The following is a 27,937-nucleotide window of genomic DNA, read 5'->3' as shown; positions in this document are numbered from 1 at the left end:
TTAGCTCTCCAAGTACTTAAAGATGCTCCGGTTTTGTCCTAAAGTGCTGTCTGCTTTGAGGTGCTTGGGAGATGGGGAAGCCAAAGGTAGGCCCTTTCTCTTCACCTAGAAGAGAGACGCGGAGTCAGTAAACAGCCCCACACAACCAATGAACTTAACTCTTAACTAAGATGCCACTAAAATCAAAATAGGTTAACAGTGAAACAAAATACATACTTTCTGGGCAGGCTTACACACTGATCATACTGAGTGTATCACTGCTTGAGGGGACATGCTGGAGGATATGGGAATTCGGCACCGAAAGGATTAGCCACTGTAACAGCAGCTTAAGTCACAAAAGGAGGAAACATAATTCAGAAGTCCCAGGATGATCCAAGTCACCCCGTTAGCACTCACTGTGCCAAGGGACTTTCCCACATCAGCTTGCTCTTTTTCCCTACCTGAGGCTTAGAAGGCTCCTTTGCCTCCTCATTCTTGACTGGGGACAATGTGTGGAAAACAAAATTCCTGGAGTTTCGAGGAGCACTAGGGTTGAGGTCAGAGAGGGCCGACAACTTCTGAAGCAGGGTTTTGGGTTGATTCAGCAGTGAACCTGTCCTTAGCTGAGGAGAGAGACAAGAAGCTGGGTATCAAATGTCCAATATTGTGGGGTAGCATCAGTGGAGAGGAATCCTTCACTTCTTTGGGCTTTGGTAAGGATCCCTTTCCAGGGCCCACCCTGCTTCATTGCACTAGTAATACAGATTCTCCTTTTGCTTCCATCCACCCCTAACAAGGTAGCGTCTACAGACTTTCTCCTCCCACCAGCAACTGAAGCACAAGAAGCCCCAGGCTGTAAGAGGATACAGCTTGCCTGCATGTCATTATAAACGTTTCTTACTATGTGCGAGGCACTATGCTAAGGACTGAGGGATACAAAGAAAGGCAAAATACAGAGCCCCGAGGGACATCCATGGCTAGAAGGCATAACTTGGGTATGAAGGACCTTTGAAAATGGGAATCAACCAACCTGGTGGGCACTTCCAGGTCTGATGGCTTCAAATGGGCTCCGGGGCAAGGTTTTTGCTTCCTGAGCAACAACGACATGGTTGGCTGGAAACAGAAAAATGAGCATATATCTTTCTCGGTGATGGCATGGAAGAAATTTGTTCTGAGCAAAGCTGCATAAGTAAGCCTTTAATTCTTAACTGTCTAGCCAGCCATGCAAATAAACCAAGCACTGGATGGCAGATGGCAGGAAATCCTTTTTAGCTCTAAATATATGATCCTATGAACCTGGAAGCAGGTACTGTGATAATTTTATAATAGTAGCTCAGACTAGAGTAGGCGACCATAAGAAATCTGTTGTATCAGGTCTGCTGGGAGGGAAGCACTTTGTCAGCCTTACAGCACTCGAGAAATATGAGTTTTGTTATTGTTCTAAGGATAAAGTAGGGAGCAGCTAGGTGCCACAATGGAGAGAGCACCAAGCCTAGAGTCAGGAGGACTTAGATTTATATCTGACCTCACACTTCCTAGCTGTATGACCCCAGGCAAGTCATTTAACCCCAACTGCCTAGCCCTTACTGCTCCTCTGCCTTGCAATCGATATTTTAAGACAGAAGGCAAGGGTTAAAAGGGAAAAAAGAATAAAGTAGGACCCCCTCCCATAACATTCTAGGTTACAAAGACCCTTCCCATAACACTGTGGATAGGCTTTCTGCAAAGCAGGATTATCAGGAGGCAATGGAGCCCTAAGAAAATGTGACGTGATAACCCAGATCAAATCACGTGCCAGCACCAGGAGGGGGGAAGGAAAGGGAGGGAGGAAGATAAGTTTAATTATATAACTTAGGAAAACTAGTATGGCAATTGTTATTACATGTCATTGGTAAAAAAAAAATAAAAGGAAAAGAAATAAAAAGGGGAAAAAAAGAAAATGTGACATGACTGAAAACTGTAGGCAGCCCTTTGGCTCTCCTGAAAGATGGATAGTGTCCCCGATTTTCTTTCCAAGATTAGAAAAGTGCCCAGGTAATCCCTGTGCCATGTTGGAATTGTGCTGGGGTTGTTGTATGGCCTCATAATCATTTGATATAATGTGTTTGGAGAACGTTATGCAAATAAGCCAGAAAAATTAAAAGCATGAGGCTTTAAGGTGCCATAATTATTCCTTCAGCCTGGGTTGGTCTCCTTCTGTGATCAATCCAAGCAAGCTTAGCCCAAAGGTGGGCAGCCAGCTCACCTTTCTTCTGAAGTGCTTTGGCAGTAGCTTTCTTAGCCAGCATCATAAACTGACTATCTTCTCCAATTTCATCTTCCTCTTCAGCTATAATTTTCCCCTGCTGAGCCTGAAAATAAAATTCATATGTCATTAGCAGAAAAATCACACAACTCTCCCAAAAGGCTGCCCTGTCAAATTTGGGGTGATGAGGCTGGGGCTACAGAACAGCCAGTATGCAGTATGTTTTTAAGCAACAAGCTGACACAGAGGTTTGTTTCTGTATTTCTTCTGGCTTCTGGAGCTGTATCAAGTAACCTTGGTTACACAGGCAGTTACAAAGGAATAGCTGGAGATCATTACTTCCTGGAACAAAGACTTCAGGGACTGAGAAACATGAATCAAAGAAGTTAGTGCCATGAACAGAGCTACCCAATGAGCCACTGTCATGAGCACTGATGATGGGCACTGATGGAGGCACTGGAACTTTTTTTTTTAAACCCTTACCTTCTGTCTTGGAGTCAATACTGTGTATTGGCTCCAAGGCAGAAGAGTGGTAAGGGTACGCAATGGGGATCAAGTGACTTGCCCAGGGTCATACAGCCAGGAAGCATCTGAGGCCAGATTTGAACCTAGGACAGCCAGTTTCTAGGCCTGGCTCTCAATCCACTGAGCTACCCAGCTGCCCCCCAGTCATAGAACTTTAACAACATAGACACTGTGTAGTCTAACCCAATAGAAGAAAATTCTGAGGTCCATAAAGGTTAAGAAACTTGCTAGTAGGGGCTGCTAGGTGGCTTAGTGGATAGAGCACCTGGAGATGGAAAGTCTTGGATTCAAATTTGGATTCAAATCTAGCTTCAGATACATCCTAGCTGTGTGACCCTGGGCAAGTCACTTAATCCAATCACTTAGCTCTTACTGTTCTTCTGCATTGGAACCAATAATTAGTATGGATTTTAAGACAGAAGGCAAAGGTTTAAAAAAACAAGAGACTTGCCAGTAAGGTATGACTCTGAGACTAGGGCTGAATCTTACTCCTGCGCCTTTTCACTTGGATGGTGTGATCAAAGACTCAGCAAATTTCCCATAGATGTAGTACCTGGTCCCGAAGCCACTGTTCTCGCTCAATCCGCTCTTTCCTCCATTTGGCTTCTGTCTCATCAAACTGTTCTTCACTCTGATCCTCATCAGAGTCTCTGTGAAACATGTCCATCTGGGAAGCATCATCTAAATCGAGAGTTATGGGGATTGGTTTTAGAGACAAAAACTGGGCAGGTGCATACGCCTGCCTTGGGGCATGCATAAATTCACTTGTATTAATATAAAACTTATCCAAGCCACTGAGGGAAGAGAGTGATTGGCACTAAGTTTTAGGCATTTTCTCTAGCACGACATTTGGCCTCCCCTTTCATCCTGCACAGGATAGACATCCACAAAGCATGTGTTCCTTGCCCCAAAACTTACCTATGTTTTTCCAACGGAATTTCCTCATTCGTCCAGGGCCATCGCTATGCAGGTCTCCATCAGCAAGGTACCTCTCTTGGTATAAGCGCAGCTGTCGCTTGTCATCATCCAACATAGCTTTCCTACAGCCATCAGAAACAGGAGGCCATAATCGCAATCAACAATGGGACAAAATGCAAAAATCCCTGCAGAGCCTTACACCCGCCCTCAGAGAAGTTCGCCAGGACACTGACATGTGTATTTTGTTGACCTGATCCTGCAGCTCTTCATCTGAAGGAAGCTCTTCATCAATGACATCTTCTTCATATTCATCGATCTCTTCCCCATCGTATTCATCCTCACTCCCCACTTCGCTCCCTGACACCTCTGCCTCATCCTCCAGGTACTTCTTCAGCCTCCTAGAGAGCAAATTTGAAGGTTATTAAAAAACAACACACAAAATCACAAACACACACACACACACACATACCCCTAAGGAACCACTGGAAAAAAAAAGCAGACTCCTTTCCCACCCCCAACAGGCTATCTTACAATCAGGGAACCTGCTGGACGGATCAAATCAACAATACTTTGCTTTCAATTACAGTCCGTCAAGGGAGGCTTAATGGGTGTAAGAGAGACTGGATACAAACAGAGAGCACAGGCAGGTGGTATGAAGGCTTTCCTTTCACAGCTTCTCAGATGCGCCTGTTCCTCTCCCCCCGAGTCCCCACCCCAGCCTAATTTTCACTAGGAATGAGCACCAAAGAGTTTAAGATTTTAGAGATGATTGAGATCAATTTATGAAAGGCCACTGAGGCCCAAGAAGGGGAGCGACTTGACAAGGGTCACAGAGGTGATTTAAACTCACGCCTTCTGATTCCAAGCCCAGCATTTATTTCCCTGCATTATTAAGTAAGGTTCGCAGAGCAACTCTGTTTTTGGCTCTCACTGACAACAGATCTGCTAGTTGTCACACTCAAGAGAGTTTGCCACTAAACCTGGTGTCAAAGCCTCATCCTTTATGTGCACAGTGTGGCTGGCTCTGCTCAAGGCTTTCATCAACAACCTGAATGAAAAGCGTACTTATCAAGTATGTGGATTATAGGAAGATGATTGAGATTGCTGATAGAGCAAATGATAACATTAAGGTTCCAAAATACGGTGACAGTCTTGATCAGAAGTTGGCAAACTATGGCCTAAAGGCCAAATCTGTTTCTGTATGGCTTGCTGTCCATTTGCTGATCCCTGGTCTAGATTATGACTAACAAAAAATAAATAAAACAGAAATGCCAAAAAAGTATCTAGGGTAAATGTAAAATCCTCCATCAGGGTCCCCCAAATCAACTTTCTAAGTACAAGACCAGGAAGACCATGATAACTGACGCTTGAAAGTAGTGATTGCCATAAAGAGCAAAATTAGAAGCCAAAGCTGTACAGTTGTAGCAAATTTAGAAAACACTGGAGGCCATATGAGGCAACTCTTGGTCAAATGGCTTTTTCTATCAGATGTCAGTATTGAACTCATGCAGCTTTACCCTGGAACACGGCTTTACTGTGCCCCTAGAGACTGTTCCAGAATTAGGTCCTGACCTTGCTTCTGGCTCCCACCTGCCTTCTGCCTCTGGCTCTATGGCTTATGAGCCCATTTCTGGAGTTATTAGTGCTGTTACAGAACTCTGGGTAAAATTCCCAGCTGCAGTTTTTCTTACAATCTCTCAACCTAGAAGGTTCCAACATTTCTAATGCAATCTGCTCAGTCTAAGCTCCTGGCAGGTATTATACATAACCCCAGGACAAGGCTTGACCTAATGTAAGAATGAAAAAACTCCTGCCACTTTTAGTGGACTGCAAGCATTTTACAAATCAACAGTGACTAAGCCACTAAAAAACACCTAATGTAATAGTCAATTGCTTTAAAAAAGGCATAGTAGGGGGCAGCTGGGTAGCTCAGTGGAGTGAGAGTCAGGCCTAGAGATGGGAGGTCCTAGGTTCAAACCCGGCCTCAGCCACTTCCAGCTGTGTGGCCCTGGGCAAGTCACTTGACCCCCATTGCCCATCCTTACCACTCTTCCACCTATGAGAAAATACACCGAAGTACAAGGGTTTAAAAAAAAAAAAAGTGAAAAAAAGCATAGTATTCTGATCAAGGAAGGCAATAGCTCACTAAATGATGCATTGGTAAAGTTCTGTGTTTAGTTACAGACAAAACTTTAGGAAGCTTAACAAACCAGGGTATACAGCAGGTAGGGGAGAAGAAAGAAATGGAAACCATACCCTATGAGGAAGAGTTGAGAGAATTAGGGATGCTTTAAAACCTGAGTGAAGAGGCGACTTGACAGATGGAGGAAGGGATTCCCTGTAGCTCTAGGGAGCAGAAATAGGACTCATATATAGAAGTTACAAGGAAGAAGATTTGGGGTCAATAGAAAGGAATTTTTTATCAAGTAGAACTGTCCATTTTCAAATACGATAATGTTCATTTTCAAATGCAATGGTATACAAATACTATTCACCTTTATATAATTGAAGGGTTAAAGTAAAATTTTAGTAAATCTTCCCTGTTGTATATCACAGACCTCACATTTACCAAGCAGAGACTGGGGATACTTTGAACTTTGGCCAAAGTTCTTAACAGCTTCCCAAGGTCTCTGACTACCTGGAAGATAAACATACTTCTTGAGATCAACCTTTGTCTCACAGAATGTGTTGTCTTCACAACTGTTGATTAAATTTTGAGACATGTTTTGCCTGGTCGCTTCTGGGAGCTTGGGATCTTGCCTGGGTCACTGGGATCCTGGAACCAGTGATGAAAACTACAGTTGGCAAAATTCCATCTTTGTTTCAAGGTCAATAAAACTCCCTTCTGGAAGGTGGACTTTGTAGTCTCACCCATGGAAAAGGACGCTTTTCTTGGGACTTTCCTGAATGGGACCTTGAATGCTGAGCCCCAGGACTCCCCTCAGCTGGAATATTCAGGTGTTGGTGTTTTCCCCTATTCAGTGATGTATCTTTTTTTTCTATCTCTCTTATTATTGCTGGTGTTGTTATATTCACTTATGCTTTCTATTGATTCATTTATGCTTTCTGTTATAAGCTAAATTGCTAGATCTTTGCATAATAATAATAATAATAAAAAACCTATTTCCTTTTACCTTTTTACTTAAAAATGCTGTGGAGAAATGTGTCTTATTGTGGGAGCAAATCTTGAACCACAAATAGTTAAGTTAAGCGGCTGCATATGTAATACCTTAATGTTACAATAATGCTTAAGGTTTATGAAATGTTTTCCTTATCCTAACCTGTGAGGTAGGTATTATTGCAAGCACAGGCAAGTATTATTATTGTTGTTATTCCTATTTTATAGATGAAGAAACTGAAGCTCAGAGAAGAGGTCAAGTCACCTGCCAAAAATAACATAGGTTCACAGTTGTGAGATCTGAGTCTCAAAGCCAAGTTCTCCTGATTCCAAGTCCAACATTCCAAGTCCAATATTTTTTCTTTCTCCCTCACTTTCTGTCTTATCAGTTCTAAGACAAAAGTAGGCAAAGGCTAGACAATTGGAGCTAAGTGACTTTGCTCAGGGCCACATAGCTAAAAAGTGTTTAAGCCTAGATTTTAACTCAGGTCTTCCCCCTGGTATTCTATCCACTGGCTAGCTAGCTGCAACTCCAGCACTCCCTTTCATGATACCACTGAGCTGCCCATCATTAGGAATGTTTAAGGATAAGCTGGATGACCATCTAGAAGGCATGTTATAGAAAGAAATGTTTCACTTGGCAGGAGGTTGGATTTGATCATCTCTAATATCCTTCCAAAATCTTAGAATTCTATAAGGACAGAAAGAAAAGAGTTAAATGTGACTCAAGAGAAACCCTGTTTCCCCCAATAGGAACCTGCTGACTCACAAATACAGACCTAACCCAGTGAAACTATAAGGTTCATTTGGGAAATTCTAGGAGGGGAGCAGGATCTCACATTTGCCGTTTTTGTCTTTCAGACTGCTTCAAGAGTTCTTCCTCATCATCTTCTTCCTCATGGGCTTCAGATTCAGAGGCTTCATCATCATCTTGCTGGGCTTCAGAAGCTGCATCATCAGATTCAGGGTGTTCCTCCTGCCATGTAAAAGAGAGTCACATCTGAGGCTAAACACACTTAACATGGGTATTCAATGGAAGCAAGCTTTGTAATCTTTTGCTCAATAGTCAAGGGAATTGCTCCTGATATAATGCTTGGGCAGGAGGAAAGCTTCAATTTATCCATGCGAAAGAGTCCAATCATCTCTTTAGTGACTTGATACTCACTTCCTCACTATCAAACACATTGCTATCAGTGACAAGTTGAAAATCACCAAATTCCTCCTCTTCTTCTTCTTCACCTTCTTGTTCCCTGAAATGCAAATCCATAAAAAATATTCTTGAAGGCAAACCGAGTTTAAATTCCTGGTTTCAAACCTGCTCCCATTACTATGGTTATTTCAGGAGACAGCTAATGAAGCTCACTATTTCTGCTAAATCTCTTCCCCACAAACTCAAGTGAAACTACTCCAACACCCTTCTGCCACTGACATCTCCTTATTATGCAAAAGTATGACACCAATGTGTTGAAAGGCTAACTAACTCCCCTTCCCAGGAGACAGAATCACAGGATAATGAAAAATGAGAGCCCACCAGGCTTCATGAACAGAGTCCTGGGAGTTCCTCATGTGGGATCTAATGCCAAGGAGGACTAGAGTATTCTCAATGATCACCTGTCCGTTGGGAAGGAGCCTGAACAAAGAGCAAGAGCTTCAGCCATCGGATCATCAATGTTCATCTCCTTCTCCTGCTTGGAGGACTCTGAAGGAGCAGGAGTTGAAGAACCTGTTATCATAAATAAAGAAAGGAAGATTTGTTACCAAGGGACATTTCCTCACCTATAACCAGAGAACTGCTAGTTCACCAAATCTCAAAGTCAGAAAACCAAAGACTCTTCCCTTCTCTATAAATTACCATAGGTAAAAACAAGCAGCAAATCACAAATCACAGTTCTCGCTCTCTTCTCTCTCTGTCTCTCTCTTACCTTCTGTCAAATGGTTCTTAGGCAGAAGAACGGTAAGGGCTAGGCAATCGGGGTTAAGTGACTTACCCAGCTAGGAAGTGTCTGAAGCCAGATTTGAACCCAAGACTAGGTCTCTAGGCCTAGCTCTTAATCCACTAACCAGTGATGGGCAAACTTTTTAAAGAGGGGCCAAAGGAAAGGAAATGCTCATCTGTCAGTCTGTTTCTAAGGCAACTCTTTCAAAGTTTCATTGTATTGTATCCTACTCATTGTATTCGTCAGATTAGGAATAATATTGCACAGCCGGATAGAACATTTCAGGGGACCACATCTGGCCTGTAGGCTGTAGTCTACCCGTCACTGCACTAAACCATCCAGCTGCCCCCTGCCCCAACTCATTCTTAAAAAAATTCACAGCTGCTCTTTTATCATGCTGAGAAAATCAACACTTCAAATGAGAGAGAATAATACCATCAATCTAGGAGGAAGCACTACTATATCTAGGGACCTTGTCACCCTAAGGAAAAGCAAGACTCTTTTGTGAAGCAGAAATCAGGTTATGGTCAGATTTAGAACTATAGATACAGTACTTACCCTGAGAAGTGAATTTCCCTGAACAAAGACCCAGAAGTTCCTCCATGTTTTCCTTTCTCTCATCCTTCTCAGGCAAAGGTTTTTCAGTCTGAGACTTAAACTTTCCTGTACATAAATCCAACAGCTCATCCATGTTGGCATCCATAGCATTCTCATCCATGCTGGCCAATGGCACCCGTGGTTTCAAAGCCTGGTATTTATTTCGGTGATTCCCAACATTTAAGAACCTAAAAATATCGTACCTTGTGTTAATTATCTGGGGAAAGCTTCTAGCTCAGTATCTTCCCCCTGAGATCTCACACAGAATTCTGTTTGTCCCTCTGTAAAATATTTATCATGGAATAATAGTATAATGTAGTTCTCTTATCCTGAACTCCCCACCTCCCACCCTATTGAGATGTAAGCTCTCTGAGGGCAAAACTAAACTTTTCCTTTCCCCTCAGTGCCTACTACAGTGTTCCATTTCAAGGCAGGTGCTTAACTGAAAAGCTGTTGAAGGAATGACTCAAAGCATCCATAACAAGATTTAACAAACTCATTCTTGCCTCCAAAAGCACACAAAAACCAGAATTCAGTTCAAAATAAGAAAATTTAAAAACCCAAACTTCAACTTCTTACTCATCCAATGGGGTTCTGAAATGGAGTTCTTTATGCAAAGAATTATGACTATTCTAAAGGATAAGGATTAGACTGGGTTTCAAAACATACATTCATTCCAAGGGTCCACATGGGCCATATGCCATGTCCATTTAGTGTGCTAGAACTCTGTCAATCCTCACTCTAATGAAATAGTGACTATACAAAATAGTAGGAAGGATGCAGGGAAATTTCGTTTATTTATAGAACACCATCTGTGTGCTTCAAAGAAGCAAGTTATCCAAGAAACAACCCTAACAAAATCTATTTACGTGTTGTCATCTATGTGGAGGATACTTTGTTCAAACTTGCAGAACACTATCCTAGTGGTCCACACACCTTCTCTTTCTCAGAAGTCGACACTCAGCACAGATGGAGTGACAGAAATTCACTTTATTTTTAACAAAATCAAGCAGCACCCAACCAGCATTCCCGCCCACGGGAACATAAGACTACCTACCCATCTGCATCTAACAGTTGGCTCTGAGTGTCATCTTCTAAACAAAACTGGAAGTCTCCTGCTCCCAGGAAGAGAGTTTTCGGCTCCGGGGAGGCGTTATACAGCTCCTGGGAATCCTCTATGGGAAGGGAGGGCTCAGACAGCTTCCCTGAACTCTGGAAGCAAAACAAAACCAAACAAAAACAAAACGTTTTACAAATGTCACTCACCACCATGACAACAACAGAAGCTACTATATGAAACATTTATTCCACTCCCCGGAATTTATAGTTGAAGAGGACAATGTACAGTAATGAAAGAAGAAGGGAAGGCATCTCCAAAATGAAAGGAGGCTGCTGGGGCTCCTTTCTGATGTGTATTAGAGGTATCTAGGGGAGGAGAAGGATGAGCAGATATTTTAGGCTCTGCAAATCTATTTGACAAACATTTATTATGTGCCTACTGTGTGTGAGGCACTGTGCTAAGTATTGAGAAAACACAGAACAAAACAAAATAGTTTCGGCCCTCAATGAAATTACATTTGCCTGGGGAAAGCTAAGATTACATAAATACATAATTAGATTACATAATTACATAAGGGGGGAGAAAGAAAAAGAGAGAGAGAGAGAGAGAGAGAATGTATATGTGAAGTAATTTCAAGGAGAGAATGATAATAACTGGAGGGAACCTAGAAAGGCCTCACATGGTAGTAGGTGACACTAAGCAGTCTGAAGGCAGCCAAGGATTCTGAGGTGGAGGTTAAGATGGGGCTGAGGCATCTGGAGGAACCACCTATACAAAGGGATGGAGGCAGAGAACTCCAATACACCCAAACAGAGAAGCAAAAAAAGTGGAAATCTGTGGGCATAGACACTCTTTGGAGAAATGAAGTAGAGGGAACAGAGATAGGGAAGAGAAATGGAATGTTCACCATCTTACTTTGGATGTAGAGCTGATCAAACTTGCTCGAAATAACCCAGGGGAGGGGGATCGAAATCCCCCTACCCCAGGGAAGAAGCCAGTCCCACGGCCTGATTGTTTGTTGCAAGGCTGATAGGGAGCAATCATGGAGCCAATCATCTCAAAGCTGCTATTGTGGCTGCTCTCCTTTGTCAGCAATGAACATGAATCATCTTCTTCTAAATAAAGAAAAATAGCTTCTAAGTGCATTATCCTACAAATAGGATAGGGGTGGGTCTGTTTGGAGCAAAGTTGAGTTGTGAATTAAACTGTCAGGAAAAATTCCTGACAATCCTCACAAATTACATGATCCAATACATTAAAGGAAGGTAAATTCTTGAGTAAAATATCGAAGCCCTAAAAAAATCCTACAATTACAGATTGTAACTTTAAGTCAAGGCTGTTGAGTTCTCATCTCTTTCATGAAGCTAATCAAAGAGGCTTCTATTCCCCATTTTTACACTTAGCTATGACCACCCTGTGATGTTAAATATCTCACTATCATTCATATGAATCAACAAGTGCCTAGATGATACCTACTATGTGCCCAGCAATTATATAGCAAATGACTCCATGCAGGTTTCTGGAATCTTGACAGAAACCTAGAATCTCAGAGTTGGAAGGGGCCCCATAGATCATCCAGTCCAACCAGTACCTGAACAGGAATGCCTTCTATCTACAATATGCCCAACAAGTAGCCATCTGTTCCCCGAGGCAGTCCATTCCATTTCTGAATAGCTCTAATTGTTCAGAAGCCTTTCCTACATTGAGCCAAAATCTGTCACTATGTATCTTCCATTCATTGTTCTGATCTCAACAGCCAAGCAAAATAGATTTAATCCCTTTTCCCACATAATTTAATCCATTTTCCACATAAATACTTGAAGACAGTTGTTATGCACCTCCTAACCCGTAATTTCTCCAGGATAAAGATCCCCAGTTCCTTCAACCAATCCTTGTAGGATATAGTCTCCAGGCCATTCTGGCCACCTTCCTCTGGACATACTCCAACTTATCAATGTCCTTCCACAGTGCCCAGAATTGAAAACAATTCTCCAAACATGGTCTGACAAAGGCCAGTTCAACTAGCCACTCCCTTCTTCAGGCCACGTGCTTCTCTTAATGAAGCTCCCTACTGAATTAGCTTTCTTGGCTGCTGTGGCATATAATACTAATTCATACTGAGCTCCTTATTAAAATTGCCTTTCATGTCTCTTCTATCTTGGATTTGTACATCCGATGTTTAAAAACATATGTGTAACATGTTAAAACCAGTGGAATGTGCATTGGATATGGGGGAGGGGGGTGAAGGGGAAAGTAAAAATATGAATCATGTAACCATGGAAAATTTTTCTAAAAAAATATTTAAATCTTAAAAAAAAAAAAACCTATGTGTAAGACATTAAATTTATCCTGATAAGCTGTTTCTAATTCATGCAAAAAGATCTGTCCTGGCTACATGAAAGACTAATGTCCAAATGATTGTGCATGGCTAAGTTGAATCTGATCAGGAATTGTTATTCTTTGAGGTTACCATTCTCTAGGAAGCCCATTCTCAGAAAGTCTGAAAAAGAGGGGACCAAGTACTTACCTATTTTACTAGGTCTTTTGCCTATGCTTTCATCAGTCTCAGATTTTTCTTCAGCAGGGAAGTATCTACAAAATAGGAAGGTAGAGTCAATAACTTTATCCTGAATCTGCCTAACAGTATGAGGCCAACCAGTTTGAGCAAATAGTGTTAACATTTCTTTTTTTTTTAAACTCTTACTTTCTGTCTTCAGAACAACTCTAAGAGAGAAGGGCATGGGCTAGGCAAATGGGGGTAAGGGACTTGTCCAGGGTCCCACAGCTGGAAGGATTTGAGACCAAATTTGAACCTAAGATCTATCTCTAAGCCTAGCTCTCAATCCAATGAGCCACCTAGCTGCTCCTAGCCTTAACTTTTCAATAGCCTTTGAGGGCAACAGAGTCCTTGCATATTTTATGATATTTGGTATTCGGAAGCATGATTTTGAGTTATTAAGAAAATATGAAAACCAGAGACAACAAATCCTGAATAGAAATTCCCTTCCCCAAACAGAATCACTTACCCCATTTTGGAGGAACTGTCTTTGAATAGGAGCAGGGAAGATTCCAATGCCAGAGGTTTAGGAAGAGAGGTACAGTCAACAGCCTTGAAAATTTCCCTATGTCCAACAATGTTCTCTTTATCCATATCCATCTCTTTATCTTCTTTCATACCACTGTCTTCTAACTCTTCATCATCAAGAAGAAATTCTCTTGTCTTTAAAAATAGCACATACCCCCCCCACAAAAAAGAGAAAGCCAATAAACCATTAGCCTGGAAGATAGTTGTTCTCTCTTAGTCTAGAAATGCAACCTAAATTAAGCCTGCTCTGAGCCAAGGCCATTATAATTTAATCCTTGCTTTTTCATGGCACTTTTTGCACCTATTATCTCATCTGACTCTTTTGGCACTAGGAGGCAAAGAAAAGAGAAAGAGGGATTGTTATGTCCAGCTTAGAGATAGGGGACCAAGACACCAAGAAATTAAGTGATTTGCCCAAGACTAGAATCTCAGAATCATAATAGTTTAAAGAGACCTAAGAGATCATCTAGTTCCATCTCCTGTCACATACCCCCAACAGGTAACTTAGTCATCAGGGCTCTGCTCGAACACTTCCAGGTACAAGGAACTCATAAGGCAAGGCCTCCTGCCAGTCAGCTACAAATGTTAGAAAGCTCTTCCTTATTACAGGTCTGGAGGGGCCTCCCTGAAATTTCTATTCACCTAGTTCTGCCCTCTAGGGCTGCAAAAATATAAATTGAATCTCTTTCCTAAATAACAACCTTTCAGATAATTAGATCTCCTCTTAGCCTCCTCTTCCAGACATTAAACCAACCCAATTATAGAAGAACCCTTCAACCAGTACTGTTTTTTTCCCTAGACTATTCTATATAGGCCACACCAATGATTAAGTCTGTTTCAGTACAACCAGGCAGCATCAAATAACAAAGCTATTTTTTCCTCTCCAAAACCAACCACCTTCCCCATCCTTAAAAGGTCTGAAACCTAATGACATAACATGTAAATATAATTATATGAAATTCCATGATAGGGGAATGAGAGGATTGGGAGTGGTTGATTCCCTCAATTTAGACTATCACTGACTCAGAAAAGCTTCTCTGCCTTGAGATTTCATTCCTATACCCAGTAAAGTCAGCAATTAATAATGGCCTAGGTTACTTTTCCCCTGTATTCTAAGCACAGAAAGAATTAATTAAATTACTAAAGGAGAGCAAGATCCTATTTATGCAAAGGGGTCTCAATATCACTTTAACATTCAAAAATAGAAACCAACAAATTAGAGTCACAGCCAAGGCTCTGAACATTGTAGGTGTTCAATAAATGGTGCTGACTATTGAAAACTCTGGAAAACAGCCCTGAGGATCGTGGAACAGGCAATGCCGTCACCTCAATCTGGGCAGCTTAAATTTCTTAAGTAACTGAACATGCTTATTATCTTTCTCTGGCAACAATGCCAGAAATAATATCTTCCACCAGTCTGATTTTCTTTCCTTCATTAATCATGACTTAGTCAGCAAGCATTAAAAAGGTGAAAAAATTACACAATTGCCAGAGACCTCCTGATTGCCTTCCTCCTCCTCCTCCTCTTCCTCCTCTTCCACTTCTTCCTCTTCCTCCTCCTTCTCTGATTCATCTGTCATCTCCTCCTCCTCCTCTTCCTCTTCCTCAAACCCATCCTCATTATCCAACTTGAACAGCGCCTGTCGCTTCTGGCGCTCCTCAAGTCTTCGGAGTTTCATTGCTTCCTGGAGTTTTGCTTTCAGCACCTGTAGCTTCTCACCTGGGTAAGGATGCATAACACAAATACATTAGACATGTTACAATGGATCCTTATAAACATGCAATTTCAGGTAACTAGATTCAAACAGCAATGCTACTTCTAAAAAGGAAAATTAGAGACTGGTGTTTCAGGTCTTTCTTCTTTTAGTAAAAGGGCTTCTTAAATTGATGCTCTGCTTTTAGGACTAAACAGAACATTCTACAAAGCAATAAATGAATGAATCAGAGGATCTAAAGAGTCATAGAAGTGTAGAGTAGGAAGGATCCTAGCTTTATCTAGCACAATTCTTATCTGATACAGAAATCCTCTCTACAGTATCCCTGAACAATGAGTTCTTTTTCCTCCTATCAAATTATGAGCTCTTTAAGGGCAGAGACTATCTTTTTTAAAAAAATTATTAATAATTGTATCTCCAGTACTTAGAACAGTGCACACAGTAAGTGCTCAATAGATGCTTACTGAATTGAATTTATCAAGGAGAGATCCCTCAAAAAGATCATCAGATCCACTATCATGTCTCTGGGCAAAGCAGCACATAGGAACAGAGACAGAGATATCTCCTAGTGTATAAAACTTTCAGGGAAAGAGGTTTGGAGTAGGAGGCTGGTTGAATGCTAGCCACAGTTGAGAGCTAGGGCAACAAATACCCTTATTGTTGTTCAGTCATTTCCAACTCTCTGTGACCCTGTATGGGGTTTTCTTGGCAAAGATTTTGGAGTGGTCTGCCATTTCCTTCTCCAGGGAATTAAAGCGAACAGAGTTTAAATGACTTGCCCAGGGTCACATAGCTAATGAATGTCTAGGCAAGATTTGAACTCAGGTCTTCCTGACTCCAGGCCCAGTAAGCCATCTAAATGCTTGTGGAGCACATCCTGGACAACATCAATTGCTATAATACTATCTGGGGGAGGACTTGGGGCCTTGGGGCAGGTGGCCCCAGGGGAAAAGAAATGAATCATTTGCCATCTTGGAATCAATGGAGACAGATCTCAAAAAATGCAGATAGTCAGGATGTTGTATCCTGGAATCCTTTATTCCAGTAATAAGATTAGGAGAACAGATGAGGTTGCATTGGAAAGACTACTAGAATAGGGAGCCAAGAGACCTAGGTTTGCATCCTGGCTCAGTCACTAAGCTTACCATCGAACCTTGAGCCAATTGTCTCCCTGATTTTACCTGAAGATTCAGACTTCACCCGCAAAATGAGGTGCTTAACCTAGATGATCTCAAACTCCTAGAATTCTATAATATCCCAAAGATCTGCCAACAGATGGCATTTTCTTTAGGACTTAGAAAAGTCCTAGAAACAGAAGAACTCCCTCCATACCTGGCTTTGCATAGTTCCCGCCATCTAATTTCTCTGTTGCCAAAGTCAGGGGGACTGTGTCGATCTTCAGCTCTTCCTTGCCATCGGCACCTGTCTCCTTCACTATAATGCTCAGGTTCATCTTTCGTTCAGACATGGTTTGGGCTTTGGCTGTGGGACGAGTGTGCTTCCAGAAACGCTCCTTCAAAGCTTCCAATTCTAAACCAAAAATCCCAATCCACTGTTTAATTTAAGGGCTTCTTTACCAGTAAAGAGCAAATGAATCAATCAGCTGGTTAATCTAGTTAATGCTATAAAAGGTTTTGTAAAGGACTTGGTAAAAAAAAATTACATTTACAAATTACATATATATGTAGGATTTTTTCTTACTGAATTCTATGAGATCACTTCCCTGTTGTCTTCAAAATATGCTATACTGTTTCAACAGCTCACACCAGAACCACTTCACTAATGTGGACCAAACAAATTTTGTTGAGCAAGAAATCTTGCATAACAGATGTGCTCACAAATTGAGTTAGCAGCCAATCTACTGAAGAAAATACTGGCAAGTGACCAAATTCTAAAATACTTTGGAATAAAGGACATAAAGCTAAATTGTGTGGATTAAACTTCCTGGTTCAGCCAGAAGGCCATTTTTATTACTTGTATTTGGTAGAATGGCTGCCTAAGGAGTTACCACAGCCTTGAATAAATCCTACATCAAAGTCCCCCAGGTTAGTGAGAATCTACTAATTGAAGCTAACTCTGTGGAACCAGGTTCTCCTTGTTGTCCTCCTCCACCTCTCCTTTCCAGCTTCCTTTTATGTATCGTCTTTCCCCATTAGATAGTAAGCTCCTTGAGGACAGGGACTCTCTTTCCCCTCCCATCCTTTAACTTAATTTATTGTTTGCCATTACAATGTGTAATATTAGAAATTTGGGGGTCCTTGAACTAATTTTGAGGTCCCTGGTCTAAACTTCCTGTGGACATTTAGATCTCTTTCAAACTATATTTCCCATGATTCCTCTTGCATAACCGTGTATACAGGAAGTATAATAACATAAACAGGAGTATAAAGGCTGAGGACAGAATTGGTACTTCCTCTTTTCTGTCTCCAGAGCAGGAGCCAGGATGGGAGGAGGATGCAACAGGACCTGTGTATTTTAAAATAACTCAACAGGCATGTGGCTTCATTTTTCTAAATGGCTTTCAATAAACCCTTTGAAACCATGATATTTTTAATTTTATCACTCTATATTAATTTTATTTCTTACAAATGTATACCTAACATTGGTTTTCCATTATAAAAAAAATACTCTTTTTTGCACTCTATATATGAACAGTCTTTCATTATGCTGCTTAAATACAATGTATGAATGTAATGTCTTGTCAGGCTTCCTGAAATAAGATTCTATTTGTACTAGCTAGCTAACAGGTCAGGGAATTACCTAATGATGTCAATGATTCCTGTTTCCCCATCTAAAATCATCACAGATATATGAAGGTTGTTTGCATTAGCTATCTCAAGTGGGGGGAAAACCACTGCTGTTCAGAAGGCAAGACCCAGATCAAAAGATTACCTCTATTGGTTTCAGGCTCATCGAGAGTCACAAAAGAATCTTTATCTGCCCCCAGCCTTGGCTTAATGGAGAGATCTACTCCCAGTCGCTGCAGTTTATCCAGTGTGACTTTCCTTCCTTTTTCTGCTGGAAGTTTGGCTGCCCCTGTTGGCTGCTGCCTGACCTCCTCTATCTTTCCCTTTGTTTTCTTAAGATCCTGTGGCTCTTTCTCTTCCTCCAAAGCATTCAATTCAAGTGCTACAGGGGTCCTAGCCTCTGTCTGTTCCACCCCCATATTACTGAAGACACTGGAATCTTGCTGATGCTCTGACATGTCTCTGAATGAAGGGTTTGTAGTGGCCTCCAAGTCTTCCTTCTGTCCTTCATTCTCATGACATCCTGGATCATCTTCTGCCACATTTTCACAAGCAGGCTGGCCAGCAGAGTCAGGAGGGGTCTGGGCAGCTTCAGGAGCTAAAGGGGGCTGACCATTCTCACTTTCTGGTTCAAGGCCCACAACCTGGTTAGAGTCTCTGGCATGACTGGCACTGCAAATATCACTTGGGTTAGCAGTGCTGATTTCTTTGCTGAAGTTTGCTTGATACTTAGATGACCTGTCAGGAGGGAAACAGCCTGAATTGAATCCCATTTCAATGTGGCATAGTCTCAACCCTTAATAAAGTGCTTCCATTTCACATGATCCACAACCCTGTAAGGAAGGCAGGGCAGGAAATAGCCTCCCTATTTTATAGATGGAGGTGAAATGATTTACCCAACTAGGGTGACTCGGCTTATTCAAGGCCAACTCAGGACTCAAAAACCAAGGCCAGGGTCATTAGTATCTAGTCCAGGGCTCTTTCCATTAGACTATGCAGTCTTTCTGCAACTTTGAGAATTTTTTATTTGGAACAAGGACAGGGGGGTGTGTGTGAAATACCTGCTTGCTCTAGCAACTGGTTACTCAACTAATCTGTCTAAGCAATATTCAGTTACAAACAGAAACTTCTTACTTCAACAGGGCCATGGCATTTCCCTGGCCAGAAGGTCTTGGCTTGCGTTTGAAGAAGTCATGAATGGTCTTGCTTTCAGGTACATGATACGGAAGAGAGAGTGCAGATTCTATGGAAGAAGACAAAAGCAAAAAAGTCAAAGACAAGCAAATGCGCAGTAAACAAGTGCATGAAACTCTACTGACCAACGGCAAGTGGGTAAGAGCCCCAGCAGAAAGAAAAGACAAAGTCATTCCAACAAAAGGAAGGTCTGGAAACAAGGTATCTTCCTTATGGAGAAGCGAAGGTAACTGCAGTTCAGTTTATATTAACAGGCCATGAGTTTCCCAACAGTGACTCTTCACCAAGATCCTCTAGGCCTGAAGAACATGGAATCACAAAGTCTGAAGGGATCTCAAAGGACATCTGGTCTAACTCTACCTGAGTCATTAATTCTCTCTACAAAATGCCCATCTAACAAGCAGTCATGTAGCTTTGTCTTAAATACTTTCAGTGATGGGGAATACCCTACTTCCCAAGATAGTCCATTTAGATTTTTTTTTCTAATAGGGAATTCTCTCCTATGTTGAGATTAAAATCTGCCTCCTGTTATTCTAACACTACAGTACTAGCATTACTCTCTGGAGCCAACCAGTTTAATCCCTCTTCTATTAGAAAACCCTTCACACACAGAAAGATGATGATTATGTTTCCTTAAAGTCTCCCCTTCTCCAAGTTAAAAATTCACAGTTTCTATAACCATTCCTCATTGGACAAGGATCCTGGTCACATGCCTCTGGACATTCTCCAGCTTGTCAATTTTTCTCCTACAATATATCTGAACCTATGTCAAGATATGGACTAAGTAGAGCTGAGTACCTAGGCCCACCCCTCCCTGGTCCTGAATATGAATATTAACATAGCCTAAGATTATATTAGCTTTTTTTGGCTAAATCACATTGGGCTCACAAATCCACAAAGATCCAAATTTTTTCCATCTAACCTGCTATTAAGCTATGTCTCTATCCCAGGCTTATGCAGCTGAAATTTTTTAATGTTAAGTGCTTTTATCATTATTATATTTACTATTATTCAATTTGGTCGTCATTCTAGCCCATTAAAATCCTTTTGAATTCCAATTCTATTACCCAATGCAATCGTTTATGGACTTTTTTTGCTCATGGTACAATATTATTCTTTGCTACAAAGAATCACACATACACATGAGACTTGCACAGTCATACAAGAATGCAAGTATAAAGTTAAAACCATTTATGGGAGATGGCATATTGAATTTTAGGTCTAAACTCCCTTCAGTTTACGGAACACTTAGGATAATACCTGGAATGTCCTTTAAGAATATGATCCCAAAGTGCTAAAAAATATAAAAAATTAAAGCTAGGAGGTACCTTAGAGATCATATTATTCAACTCTCTTATTTTACAGATGAGGAAACTGAGACTCAGAGAGCTTATACGTTTTCCTTAGGTCATCCAGTGAAGAACAATGTCAAGATCAGAACCTGGATTTCCTCATTCCTTCCTCTACATAGAGGCAACAAAGTACAGTAGTGTGAGTTTTGGATCTAAGATTCGGTTGATCAGGGTTTCAGATCCAGGTCTTTTTATGTACTATGTGACCGTGGGCAAGTCATATGCTTTGTGAAGCAATGGTAGTAGAAAGAACATTAGACTTGAGAGTTAGAAGAAAAAGATTGAGATTTGAATTCTAGCTCTGATGGGCTATGGAAACTAAAATGATCATTGCTCCCATTTTTTCATCTATAAAAGGCAAGTAATAATAAATCATATTTGCCAGTATTTATTGGCACCTTCTGTAAATATTATTTGTACCCCCTACCTTGCAAGGTTGCTATGAGTGAACAAAGTGCTTGGCAAATCCTATAGTGGTATGGGAGTAATATGAATTACTTCACTCTCCCTTCCAGCTTCTTCCATCCAAAAACTTAATAAATACTGAGCAGAACAGGGGTATAAACCAAATTTAGACATAAGAATGCCAGAAGCATCCTCTGAGCCAAAACTGACTTCCTTATAAAGACATTATGTTTTCCACAAAGTGCAATGCATTGATAACATTACCTCGAATAAGGCGTTGGGTCTCACTATGTAGTCTTTTCATAGCTTCTTTACTTAGCTTGGCTGCCTTCCTCTCCTTAAGAAAAAAAGGAAACCTGTGTTGGTGTTTTGCATAAAGATAGATACTTCATCCTGAAAGAGGTTCTTTCTAAGGAAATAAGGAAAGAGGATAAGGAATAGAGGGGAGGAGGGGTGGTGTCAGGACTATTATAGGACTCAGTACAGAATAAACATGAGGAGGGAGAAATGAACAACTCAAAAGAGAAAAATCAAAGGGAGCAAACATGGCTTCTGAGCATTACTTCACCTTTCTTATCATTCCTTTTGACAGCTCCTTTTCATCTTCAAATGAACAGCCCCCACTTTCCAAAGACAGCTCCTTTTTCTAAAAGGGAAGACAGCAAAGTGATCATCTCAAATAGATGAGCTAACATGGCACAGTGAAGAGTCCCGGACCTCCCAGCACAAGCACTAACTCAGTACAGGACAACCTTTGGCATATCCTCTTTCTGGTTTCCTTCTCTGTGAAAATGAGGTGGTCAGACCAGGTAAGTAAGGAGAGCAAGGTAATAGTTCAGTTAGTTAGAGCACCGGGCCTCAAGTCAGGAAGGTCTGAGTTCAGATCTATCAGATACCTACTAGCTGTATAACTCCCAGCAAGTCACTTAACCTTAGTTTGCCTCAATTTCCTCACCTGTATTATGAGGATAATGATAACAATTACCTCTCAGAGCTGCTGTAAGGATCAAACGAAATAATTGTAAAGCACTCAGCACAGTGCTTGGCACACAGTAGATGCTATCTAAATGTTAGTTATTATTGTTAACTATCAGATGATCTCTCTTAGAGACCTTCAAGTTCTTATATGTTATAATTCTCTTCTGTGACTCAAGGGATCAAAAGTCTAAGTAGATTGAGGATTTCTTCCTTTCTTCCTTCCTTTTTAAAAAAAAAAACCTCTTACCTTCTGTCTTAGAATTGTTACTAAGAATTGGCTCCAAGGCAAAAGAGCAGTAAGGGCTAGGCCACAGGGGTTGAATGCCCAGGACCTGGAATTCTAGCCACCTCGCTGCCCTGGAGAGGATGTTTCTTAGCAATAAGTTTTGAGCACAGATTTGTGTGCATACCAGACACTGTCTTCATTCAGAATGAACTGATTACTTAATGGGTATAAAAGATCCAAAGAATGTAAAGTTGCTTGGATCTCACACATTCATAAGAATGTCCAGAAAATAGGCCTTAACAAGGCTTACAATGTAATAAGCATTCAATAGCAGTTTCTTCTCCTCCAAATACCTCTTATGCTTCTAAGACCTGTAAAGGAGGCAGCATGGTGAAGTATATAGAATATCTGACTTAGAGTCAGAAGGCTTGAATTCCAATCCAGCCTGTGATTTTATTAGCTCTGTAACCATAGATAAATCTATTTCCTCATCTATAAAATGGAGATAATAATATCTGTAGCACCCACCTCCTGTCTCACAGGGTTGTTGGGAGGGCCAAATGAGTACATTGTAAAGGGCTCTCAGTGACTTGCTCAAAGTTGCAGAGCTAATATGCATCATAAGAGAGAATCCAAGTCTCCTTGATTCCAAGGCTGTTTCTTGTCTACTATGTCACGCTGCCTCTCAAAGCACCAAGAACACGTCAGTAATCATCATCAGGGAGTAGTTAGGCAACACAGTGGATACTGCAAGTGGCCTGGAGTCAGGAAGACCTGATTTTAAATCCAGCCTCAGACAATTCCTAGCTATTTGATTTTAGACAAGTCCCATAAACTAATTTGTCCCAGTTTCCTCATCTATAAAATGAGCTGGAGAAGGAAATGGCAAACCACTCCTGTATCTTTGCCCAAAAAAAACCTCAAATAGGGTCTCAAAAGGTTGGATGAGTCTGAAATGAAACAATTATCACTAGTGTGTCTCTTTCAGAAGGCTTAGGGAAAGGCTGTTCTTATTGTCATCTCTCCCTGGTTCTCCGAGAGTTGTCCCCTTTTCACCCTACCTGTGTGCCCTGTACTCTATTCCTCCTAACTGGAATGTTTTTATGGGGGGGGGGAGAGGGGGAGGGGAAGGGGAGGAACCTGTTTCATCCTGGGCTGTGAGCTTCACATCCCTGGATGGAATTCAACACCACCTTTTGACTGCCTCCTATCAGGTATGTGTGATTTACCATCCAAATTGGGAAAAACATCCTAATGACCATCCCCATTCCCATGAGAGAATTTTAACTTTTTTACAGAATCTGAAGCAACACTTGCTATCAGTCAGTCCTAATATGGCAATACTACCTCAGCCCCAGTTTCTCAACGGGTTCGCATGTCTGTCACCTGTACAACAGTTTCCAAAATTAACAACCGCTGAAAAACCTAAATCAATCAGCACATGATTTTCTTAAGTAAAAAAAAAAAATCATTATCAACATCCAGCTCTAAGCTAAGGAGGGAAAACAATGACTGGCAATGGTGGGTAAGGGCTGGTTCCATTAACCCTTTGCTCACCTTATGCTTTTTGACTTTGCCTTTCACAGAAGCTCGTATTGATTCTAATGATTCTTCATCTTCTGGTGGGGAATCACTTTCTTCTTCCAATCCAGTCTCAAAAAGTTCACTGTCCCCAAGAAGACAGCCACTATCATTGAGCGGCTGTTTGGTTTCACTTTCCTATGTGGTATTATAAAAATGTAAATAAAACAAAAATAAAAACAAAACCCATCTTCTGTTCATTCTTCAACTTAACATTTTCGATTGTTTATTCATTTAAGATGTATGGTCTATCTGGAAAGGACTTTGAAGTATTTGAGTTAATATTCTGAAACAGGTAACAGCTCTAACTATCAGAATGAAGACTTATGCTAATTAATTACTTTACTCTCTGTCTCTATCCACACACACTCGTGTACACACACACACACACACACACACACACACACAACTTACGGGAAGTTCTTTCTACAAACATCTGCCCACAATTTACTTTAAAATTAGTAAGGGCTTTTGGGAAGCTGAATCACATTTATTAGGTGCTTACTTTTAAAACTAATTAGGGCTGAATTTTGACTAAGCAAACAAGAGTTCTTATTGGTAGAAGCATGCTAATTCACACGGGAAGTACAAAAATACTTTCATTTCAAAGTTAACTTGCATTCTTCAGTTCAAATACTAATAGTCTATTACAGTGATGGGCAAACTATGGCCTGCGGGCCAGATGCAGCCCCCTGAAATGTTCTATCTGGCTGCTCTACATTATTCCTAATCTGATGAATACACCGAGTAGGACGCAATACAATGAAACTTCGAAAGAGTTGCCTTAGAAACAGACTGACAAATGAGCATTTCCTTTCCTTTGGCCTCTTCTTTGAAAAGTTTGCCCATTACTGGTCTATTACATTAACTGCTCATATTTACATAGCACTTGAGAGCTTACAAAGCCCTTTCCTTAAAAAACCATCCTGTGATATAAGAACTATTATCTCCATTTTGCAATGAGGGAAACTGAGGTCATGAAAGTTAATAGGATTTTGGCCACCAGGAGAACACAGGATTAGAACTCAGATCCCATAATTCTAAGTCCAACCTCTTTTTCACTCTTTTTACCCATCTCTTCACACTGTGCTAGGTGATGAAGGGAAAAGGTACATGGAAGATATGGTCCCTGTCTTTTAAGGAATGAAAAACAAAATATGGACATAAGTAACTAAAATACAAATGGAATATATAAAATATATCCTAGAAATATCCAAATGGCCTTTAAAAATACCTCATTTTTCTTTTCTTTTTTTTTCAGCCGACTAATCACTTCCATCTTTTTGGCTTCTTTCTCAAGTCTTCTCTGTGATTTCCCTTTTACTTTTCCTCCAGCATGCTCTTTATTCCGAGTACATTCTTTGAAACTTTTCCTGGCACCTGCTGGCAAAGTCATAGATTTTGGGGATTGGGAACCCAATTCCAAGGTACTGTCAGTCAAAGGAGCCATTACCCGACTATCTAGGTTCTTCTGGTACAGTGGCTCCCCAACATCACTTTCATCACTATCCCTCAGAGCTTTGTAAACCTTTTGGGCTTTTCCTTTTTTTCCTACATATAGGTTTTCTTTATTCTCCCCACTTTCTCTCTCTTCACTGTCATAGTCAGTCTTCTTAGAAAGGGCATCTCTGTCCTCTTCTTCACTGTCACTGTCCTGCAGGAGGAACTTGTTACGTTTGAATTTCTTGCTCACAAAGATCTCTTCATCTGAGTCTGAAATAAATGAAAGATGAAAGAATGTTAGTCACTTGGACTTGTCCCTACTCCCCCCCAAAACATTCATCAGCAGAAGTGGATGGTTATGATGCATCAAAGATTTATTTCAGCTTGTGAAATCTTTCAACCACCACTAAAGGTTTATTCTAGCACAGCAAATTGAGCCTTATCCACATTATGAAAACATTTTCCCAAGCCTAACATAGCTTCCACATATTGAGAAATATAATTATCCACACTTTAACAGCCTAGTGGAGAAAACATTTCAAGTCTGTATGAAATTTTCAATCCTGATATTGTAGCTGGAATGAATTCATCCAAATATATTTTGTAAATCATAGAATTTTAGAGCTAAAAGAGACTTAGGAGATCATCTAATTCAATGTTCTCATTTTTACAGAAGAGAAAACTAGCTTTTAGAAGGGAAGGGGCTTGTCCAAGATTACATGAGTTAGTCGTAGGATTGGGACTAGAATTTAGGTCTCCTAATGCCCATCAAACTAATCTCTCGATTCCCAGCAATCCAATTCCAATGTTCAACTAGGCAAAATGCATATGGGCATTCTCAAAATGGAATTACACATCTGATCTCAAGTCAATTCAATTCAATTAAATAAATATTTAGTAAGTTTATGCTACTGTGCTCATTACTACATATACAAATACAAAAATGAAACAGATCCTGCCCTCAATGAGCTTATATTCTTCTGAAGGAATACAGAATGTGCCCAGGGGATTTCAGTGCAATTTGAAGAAGAAAAGCACTAACAACTGGGAGGAATAGGAAAGATTTTGCAAAAGAGGTGGACTCTGACCTGTCTTAAAAAAAAAAAAAAAAAAAAAAAAAAAAGCATGGCTTATCTTAAAAACAAACATACACCTCCCCCCCCCCAAAAAAAAGACAAGGGCTAAGATGAGGAAGCAATGAATTTACAGCAAAGGGGACAGAGCCTGAGTGAATGCACAGAAGGAGGTAACCTGGTGAGTTCAATGCATATCTAGCAGTTTAGCTCAAAGGAAAGTGTGAAACAAGATTGAAAAGGTGAACTCAGGTCAAACTATGGAAAACCTTAAAGGTCAAACTGAAGAATCTGTATTTTATCTTAAAAATAATAGGAAGTCAGTAAAGGTTTGGGTCAGACTCTATGCCATTAGAAGATCATTTTAGCAGTTATAAGGAGTATAAATAGGAAAGGGAAAAGATTAGAAACAGGGAGACCAATTAGAAGGCTACCTTGATAGTCCAGGCAAAGGAGGGCTAGAACTAGGGTAGTTATAATATGACAAGAGAAAAAGACACATTCAGGAAAAGATGGGGAAGGGGAAGCAACAAGACTTGAAAACTAATAGGAGGGAAAAGGAGACTAAGAGGGAAGAATCAAAGAAGACTCTGAAGCCAGGAACCTGGGTCATTGGGAAGATGATGGTATCCTCTGCAAAAAAGGATAATACTTAATCGTATTTATGTACTAAGTGAACTCTGGAAGTTGTACCTGTGAAAACAAGGGATCAGATAATATTACACACCTCTTTCAACCAGGGATATGCTTTTTGTGTTGGAATGTCCTGGAGATCCTGTTTCACAGCTGCTTTGCCCACTGTCTGAATCAGTTTCTTCCTTTGTGTTCACTTTGGCATCTTCAACATCTAGGCGAAGCTAGAAAATTGAAGTTAAAATTTTAATTAACTTGCTAGCAAAGCAGCTTTCCTGGCAATGTCATAGATAACAGATATCTCCTTGGATATTTGTTGTAATGCTGAATTTACAGTTAACTGTTAGTAAATTGTGAAAAAAAAAATTTGGGATCATCATAACTGGATTAAAATAGCAACAAACAAAGAAACAATATGGCAGAATAAAAAGAATTGCATCAAGAAACAGAAATCAAAATGCAGGGTAGAGATACAAAATATTTCCCAGAGGCTATATAAAAACCAAGCACTGTTGGCTAGACAAAACAACCTTTATCTGCCTGAACTATTTTCTTGGTAGACTTTTATCAATTCTTGGTAGAATTTTATCAATTCTATTCATTTTAGGACAGGTAGGTGGCACAGTGGCTACAGCACGAAGCCTGGAGTCCAGAAGACTCTTCTTAGCTTCAAATCTGAACTCAGACACTTACTAGTTGTGTGACCCTGGGCATGTCACTTAATTCTATTTACCTCAGTTTCCTTATCTGTAAAATCAATGGGTGAGGGAAATGGGCAATCACTCCAGGATCTCTGCCAAGAAAATCCCAAAATGGGGTCAGACACAACTGAAACTGCTCATTTTGGGGATTTCGTTTTGTTTGATTTGGTCAAGTTCTGACCATCAGACAAGTTGTGAATTCCATGTTTCTCTAAACTCTGCTACATACCATTTTCACCGGCATCAGTGCAAGATAAGCCTGGGAGGTCTGTCTATGAATGATCACAAACCCTCATCACTCCCTATAAATCTATCAATCTGATTTCAAAGGACTGAGTATTGACTTCTTGGTTTATTATTGTATGGATACACTTGGGGAAAAAAAGATCTACTATTCTTCAGTTTATGTAAGTCTTTCCAACCTT

The 27,937-nt window shown here is 40.6% G+C and overlaps 1 protein-coding gene across 1 annotated transcript; it reads right to left on the bottom strand.

Annotated features, from left to right (window-relative positions):
• CLSPN (claspin) lies at positions 1 to 27,756 on the bottom strand. The gene is made up of 25 exons (XM_044668782.1): positions 27,742 to 27,756; positions 26,906 to 27,035; positions 24,897 to 25,375; positions 23,639 to 23,800; positions 21,446 to 21,523; positions 21,142 to 21,214; positions 19,061 to 19,169; positions 18,072 to 18,664; positions 16,512 to 16,709; positions 14,961 to 15,184; positions 13,406 to 13,599; positions 12,907 to 12,971; positions 11,295 to 11,494; positions 10,377 to 10,531; positions 9,281 to 9,507; positions 8,397 to 8,508; positions 7,951 to 8,035; positions 7,625 to 7,761; positions 3,901 to 4,065; positions 3,668 to 3,789; positions 3,303 to 3,430; positions 2,225 to 2,330; positions 1,010 to 1,092; positions 441 to 602; positions 1 to 105 (listed from the first exon to the last, which is right to left on the bottom strand). Exons 1-25 carry the CDS (start codon positions 27,754 to 27,756, stop codon positions 1 to 3), a joined length of 4,107 nt encoding a protein of 1,368 aa, XP_044524717.1.
• Positions 27,757 to 27,937: the final 181 nt, after the last annotated feature.

Source organism: Gracilinanus agilis, chromosome 3 (assembly GCF_016433145.1).
Source record: "Gracilinanus agilis isolate LMUSP501 chromosome 3, AgileGrace, whole genome shotgun sequence".
NCBI lineage: Eukaryota > Metazoa > Chordata > Mammalia > Didelphimorphia > Didelphidae > Gracilinanus > Gracilinanus agilis.
This window is presented reverse-complemented; position numbering and strand designations above follow the sequence as displayed.

Excerpts from the sequence above, each read along its gene's own strand:
- CLSPN (XM_044668782.1), bottom strand. Across the intron at positions 3,790-3,900 it reads CAGGTCAACAAAATACACAT|GAAAGCTATGTTGGATGATG; the intron begins GTCAGTGTCCTG and ends TGATGGCTGTAG. Across the intron at positions 2,331-3,302 it reads AACAGTGGCTTCGGGACCAG|GCTCAGCAGGGGAAAATTAT; the intron begins GTACTACATCTA and ends TTTTATTTTCAG.